Genomic DNA, 6983 nt, shown 5'->3' on the forward strand with positions numbered 1-6983 from the left:
TATATATATATATATATATATATATATATATATATGTATATATACATATATGTATATGTATGTTCATGGGACTGATCACAGACTTCTTTGGAGGGAAAGCTTGTATGCTGGCTGCTTTGTCTGGACAGCAGGTATCTCCAGATCCTTTCCCCTGTTGCTGCTGCTGCTGTCTCCCAATGGTGGCCATCAGCAGGTACACCAGAAACACTTGCATCCAATCTGGGATTTTGTTGTCCGCAGCATCTTGTTCTTTGTCACTCTGGTCCTATGGACAGATGAACAGTATGACTATGGTGATGTGAGTTATTTATTTAGACCTCGATCTGTACTTATTCTCCCAGCCAGCATGAGGTAGTCAAGCTGTAGTCTGTGGTGGTGTAATGTACTATATTTTATAGTATTTTTCTTCTATGCTCTGCTTAAACGCAGTTCATGTATCATCATATATATATTTTTTATGACAGTAGGTTTCTAGTCTAGATGTTTTTTTCAGTGCTTTACCTCTTTAGGACATTTGATATTTCCCCTCTTACTGAGTCTATATTAGAGTGTTTAATTAAAACATTGTGAAATCAGTATGAGTTAGCAAATGTTTGCATTGAAATCGTGATGCTAACTTATGTAAAGCAATGTGTAGTACGGTATAAACCACAGCTCTTCATTCATTATGGTTTTTGACTATTGAAGGGATTAGAAGGCTTGAGAGTTGAGATGGAAACTGACAAACAGCATATAGAGAAAAAATGTCCCTTCGCAACTATCTATCTATCCACCCATCCATCCACCCACCCATCCATCCATCCACCCATTCATCCATCCACCCACCCATCCATCCACCCATTCATCCATCCACCCACCCATCCATCCACCCATTCATCCATCCATCCATCCATCCATCCACCCATTCATCCATCCACCCATTCATCCATCCATCCACCCATCCATCCATCCATCCATCCATCCACCCATCCATCCACTCACCCATCCATCTACCCACCCATCCATCCACCCATCCATCCATCTATCCCATAAACAAGATCAATAGCCTCACTAATAGACTCGCTTTTCAGATTGTCTAACAGTGTACGTTCATTCCATTCAAACTGACAAACAATGAAATCATCTGTTTCGAGTGAGCTCACCATTTACTCTTGAGGAGGCCATGCTCTAAATAGCACTGGAATAAAAAAATGAAAGTCAAAGGATAAAATCGATGACAACCACCTTCTTGTTCCCTAGGTGGATTCAGTCAACCCCAACCTGTATGTGAACGGTATCATATCCGTGTCGACCTTCGTGTCCTTCTACAGCCACCTTCTCTTTTATAAAGCCACTAAGAGTGCTTTACATGGTTATGGGCTGAGAGCCAAGTTCATCTGCGTCATTGTGGTGTTGGTGCTGTGTGGCCTGCAGAGTGGCATCTTAGAGACCATGGGTGATCTGGAGGTTATCCCCTGCACACCACCCTTCTCTGTCCTGACCAGGTCCCAGTGTAAGTCACAACACATCTGTTTTGAATCATGTTCACTCAGCCCGCTCATTTGGCGTGCAACAGCATTGCATCCTTTTACTACTTGTAATCTGTACTGACTGCAATTTAAACGCATATACATGAATATAATATGCTCAGAGCAAGTGAGGTAGTGTAAAATGTGAGAAAGACTACTTATGATGGATGGATCAAACAAACAGGACTATCACCCAGGAGACAGGTGTTTTCCTGATGATTGGCAGTTTCAACCTTGTCTGTGTCGATGTGTCCTTGGCAAGACAGGAAATAGTTTAGTCCTGATGAGGTGGCACCGAGTAGTGTGGGAATGTGTGTTAGTAATGACATGTAGTGTAAAGCGCTTTGAGTAATCGGAAGACCAGAAACGCCCTATAAAGGTCCATCAGCCATTTGCCATATCAAATCAAAAGTATGTAACATATCATACACAAATACATATTAATTTAGATGCATGCATGCATTGGCGTGTTCACACGTTTATCAACAAATACAGTTGCTGCATTCATACATTTGGGACTGCACACCAACACGTGTCCACGCGAACCTCCAAAGAAACGGGCAGATGCCAAAATGTACGTCATGCGTACCTTCATGACTACGCAGACAATCAAAATGTAATTTGAGTTTAGTTCTTTTTAGATCTTTCCTTTACTCTGTGAAAGCTAAATCACTGACTGAAGTAGGAGCTGCAGCTTTGCAGAGTGGTACAACAAGGGAAATTACGAAATTTTCTAAAAGATTTCTTTACTCACCTCTAAAGAATGTCACCAAGGCTTATAGACTAATAATTTAATGACATCATTTAATTACAAATACAAATCCTTTAAGAAAAACTAAAATGGGTCTTTTGACAGAGAAGTTGAAAAGAAGGCAATGATGCGGCTGTTTCCTCTGTGATAACTGTATGTCATCATTGAAGACATTGGCTGTTGTGTTCTCTGTTCAACCACAGTGATCTACCACTACTGTGTGATTGTGGAGATGTTCTGCATCGGCCTCTATGCCCGCCACACTTTCCGTAAGGTGGAGCCGAGCGTGGTGGAGGATGTAGAGGGGCCCGTCAGAGTCTGGCAGGAGGAAAAAGGCTGTTCAAACAGATGACGATCAGATGACACATCACAGGCCCGGCCTGCTCGGCCGCTGCCTCGCCAGTGCCTCCAATCCCAGTAACAGCAGTGACAGCGAGGACAGCCTGTGCAGGATAGAGCATGCACCTCTGGATGGTTTCCCCTTCCCTCAGGCCAGAGGTCAACAGCCAGGCAGGCCAGAACCAGTGGAACCCAGGTTTGCAGAGGAACCGGGTGTAGATCTGACCCACATTACTGTCAGGGCTGATATTAACTATCAGGACTCTAAGGATGTCACTGTGGTTTGACCAACTATGGAGGACCTTTAATAAAAGACTGAGTAAGTTTACATTCAACCACTGAAGATGCTGGTACTGACGAGGGTCTGTGTGGGGCCCCAAGGACCTGGACTATGATAAATAGGTCAAAAAGTGACACACTTACCCAACATATAGGAAACTGTGCCAACTGTAAACTGCTGGCACAAGCTTTAGCAGAATGAGGATCAATGTAGAAGTCTTGGGAAATGTTGCTCTTTGTAATCCCTGGATGTGTTTTGTTATGTATTTTTAATATTTTTTGCTTTGCAGTTGTGTATACCTCACACACTAATCCTCATAATTTGTGGAAGATAAAAGGCATGATGAATACATGAGAAGAAACGGTGGCCCTTTAAAGTCCTGTGCCACAATATACAGATTACCTTGCTGCATGTACCTGCAGCATTGCTTCTCCTCGATCTACTGTTGCTTGGATATCATTTAAATGTGGCTTTTGGTGAAAGTGTCTGCCAAATGAATGATAGCTTTTCCCCCAGGCATCGACTGTTTGTACACTGGTTCTACATTTAAAGTCCAACTGAAATGAAATGACATCTTTGTTTGATGTACTAGTAACTACAGCATACATGTCTGATGTGTAAATCACATAAAACCATGACAATATTTTTCAGTTAAATGACACCCCATGGCATGACTCATCAGCTCTGTCTATGAATATTGAATCCAGCCAATCAAATCATCCATCATCTTTCTGCTTATCCTTTACAGCAGGGGTCTTCAACGTTTTTCAGGCCAAGGACCCCCAAACTGATAGAGAGATGGAGCAGGGACCCCCGACTATATATATTGTATAAAATTGTGTTTTATATTAAACTGGGCCTCGTGCCATGTATAAACATACGTCTTTATTGTGCATTCAATACTAAGCTATTCAAATAATACACAGGTTCATATATTAATGTCTTTATTTTAAACATGTGCAAGGGTGGCTGTGCCACTGTGAGGAATTTAAGTTTTAAAGCGCTCCTAATTATGGATATTATGTGATACAGTATATGTACTTGTAGGAGTCTGGTCATTTCATGCATTAAGTGTCTGTGAGAGGGGGTTGAGGAATGTGCTGAGAGCGGGGGTTGTGTGAAAGTGGCTGCGTGAGGTGTTAAGAGTGACAATAGGTCAAGGGCCAAGGAGGGGCTTATTGGACTTCAGCCAATCAATGAGCTGATCGATGAGCTGAGAGATGTAACTTTGGAGGTGACAAAGGCTCTTCGAATTGCAGGAGAGATTCAGACCTCCTGAGCATGGAGCAGACTACCGTCTGTCGTGTGGCCCGGACGGGGCCTCACTTTCATTTTATATGTTTGTTTTGTTATTAATAGTGTGATTCGGTTTGTAACCGTTTGTATCTGTTTTTATGCTTCTTGGATAATAAATCCATTTGATTTGACTTAAACCTGCTGGTGTGTTTTGGAGGCGATTGAGAGCACATGGCTGCAGGGAGGGGGGCGATTTCTCTCTGTGTCCAAAAGTTGTGGACCTAACACCACTGCCTTTTATAAACATACCTTGTCAGCTGATACCAATGCCAATATCAACATTGTCTGTCAATTGCATGATAATCATGCATACAAGCTATTCAAATTGACATTTGTATTTTAAACATAAATGTGGAAACGAAAACGAGTGATGGCCTATTAGTGCCACTGCCATGCATAAACATACCTATTGTCTTGCATACAATACTGAACTATTAAAATAATGGGCAGATTCATGTTTTGGAAGAAAAAAAAATGTAATTCATTTTTTTTTTTTTTTAAATTGTCTAATCAACCAAACATTTCGCGGACCCCCTGCAGCACCTCCGCGGACCCCCTTTTGAAGACCTCTGCTTTACAGGGTAGCTGGGGGTCTGGAGCTGATCCCAGCTGACATTACCATTTTTGTATTATTTTAGCATTACACTGTGGTCAGATAACTTTCAAATGTCCTGTTTTGATTTCAGAGGTAGTTTGCCAGGTCTAGTTTTGTTGTATTGCTTTCTATTTGTTTGGCACGACCACATGTGTCCCATCTTCTCCCACTTTGTTAGAGAACCTTTTGTTTAAAAATACCTGAGTTTGAATAAATATTGTTAAATTGTTACTTCCAATTTTGACTATTTCACATTCTTTGGTTGTCGTGTGTTTGTCCCTATTTATCCCCTAGACCGGGGGTGTCAAATTCAAGGCCCGCGGGCCGAATCCGGCCCACCACGTAATTTTATGTAGACCGCTGTGCTCGTTGAAAATAACATGGAGTCTGGTGTAATAGTCTGCTACAATTTCGCCAGGCTTTTGCTCGCATGATGTTATTTTTGTCATGTTGATTCTCGGCAGGAAAGCAATTGTCAAAGCTGTAACCAGTACGGTAATCATGTCTATATGCAGCGTTGTCAGCGTTATCCCAGTTGATTTGTACCTGTCTGGCATTTCCTTGACAGGCTGCTCGAACCTTGGCATAGTTGGCTGGGCCAAGTTTCTTCATGAGGAGGCGTCTGAGTTCTCCTTCAGTGGGGCTAAACTCACGGCAGAATACGATAAGTTCATCACCAAACTTTGTGCCTGATACTTGGGGGTCTGGCAGATGTGCCAGGGCGTCGGTCATGTCTCTGTCAGTCCAGGGTCTGTGGACCATCATTGCTCCATTTGGACCTGCCATTGGACCATCGGGAATGAGAGTTCAAGTCTTTCCTCGTCGTCGTCTGTTCTTGGTCCTCGTCCACTTCTGGTGTCACATGAGTGGTTGTAGGAACCTCTCACTGCATCTCCAGTTGTTCCCAGGTCCTCATGTGACTTGTCTGGGCTGCCTAGTTGACTTACTTGGCAAACAGTAAGTCCTTACTTGACAAACGGTAAATATACAAACAGTGGTTCCTAACCCTGGCTCCAGATCCTTGACCGGATTAAGGATCTGGAGCCAGGGTTAAGAACCACTGTTTGTATGTTAACTGTTTGCCAAGTAAGTTCCCAAACTTAAATCACTTACAAGTAATTAGTGGATGAAATGTTATTCAGATCCCTCACTGCAGTAAAAGTACTAATACCATACTGATGAAACAATCCACGATGAGTAAAAGTCAGCAAGATGTACTTAAAGTACCAAAAGTAGAAGTACCCTTGCAGTAAATAACACCCCACCCATCCCCAACCCTGAGGCTAATTTGTAATTCGTGATTTTGGGCTATACAAAAATAAAACAAAAAAAATATATATATTTAATTGAATGTGTGTTTTAATGATGTCATGCTTGTAAGTCATTCTAAGTTGTACTACGGTCATGTTTAATATTTTGATGTGTAAAAATACATTTTGATGTATAAATTCAGGGACAATCACTGATGAGTTCTCATTTGCACCCAACAGCCTGGAAATATACAGTAAGTTGGCTCAACTGATTTGGCATGTTGGCCCAAATATAGTGTCTATAGTCTGTAACATTTTGCTGGTTTAGTACAAGTCTAAAGTGGCTTGAGAACTTAAGGCTAGAAGGTTCATGTAATGTCACAGCACCTTTCAAACACAGCTGCAATTCAAGGTTTTATGGCAAGGAAATGCATTAGAAAGGTTAATATATCCAGCATCCAGCAGCAGAAGTGAGCAGAGGGCTGTAAAGACCCGCTGACGACATCAACTGTCTGAAGAGACCTGAAGCCCCGCCCATGCTGCTGCACAGAGCGCCAACGCTTATATAGTATTAACATTAATGTTATTTATTTATTCAGATGCATCGATACCAAAACATATTTCTGATATCAGTCCAAAACTGACTCAAATAGCTGAATCAGCTATCGGTGAGGACATGCAGATCCAATATTTAAATTAATAACAATTCAGTACATTTTTATCTTTGTATTTATTTGTCTAATTTTGTTTTTCAAAGTTAGGAAAGCAATGTTTAAGTCAAGCCTGATTCTGCCTAAGACATAAAATAATGATCATAGGAACTTCCACACAGTGAGGCATACAGTTAATTACATACCTGCAAACTTGTCACTTTTCGATGAAATTCACTGTTTTGAATCAAAAATACGTCATCCACGTGAATCGTGTAGATCCGTAGAGTTTTTTTTTTGGGGGGGGGGGGGGG

At 41.6% G+C, this 6983-nt stretch overlaps 1 protein-coding gene across 1 annotated transcript; it reads left to right on the top strand.

Moving 5' to 3' along the window:
- Nucleotides 1–65: 65 nt before the first annotated feature.
- Nucleotides 66–3684, top strand: LOC116378013 (organic solute transporter subunit alpha). Its single transcript, XM_031839809.1, is given in 5 exon segments — nt 66–225; nt 228–298; nt 1240–1492; nt 2463–2590; nt 2592–3684. Coding segments are annotated over 5 exon segments (906 nt in total). The 3' UTR covers nt 2886–3684.
- Nucleotides 3685–6983: the final 3299 nt, after the last annotated feature.

Source organism: Anarrhichthys ocellatus, unplaced genomic scaffold (assembly GCF_004355925.1).
Source record: "Anarrhichthys ocellatus isolate YVR2014 unplaced genomic scaffold, GSC_Weel_1.0 scaffold1965, whole genome shotgun sequence".
Taxonomy (NCBI): Eukaryota; Metazoa; Chordata; class Actinopteri; order Perciformes; family Anarhichadidae; genus Anarrhichthys; species Anarrhichthys ocellatus.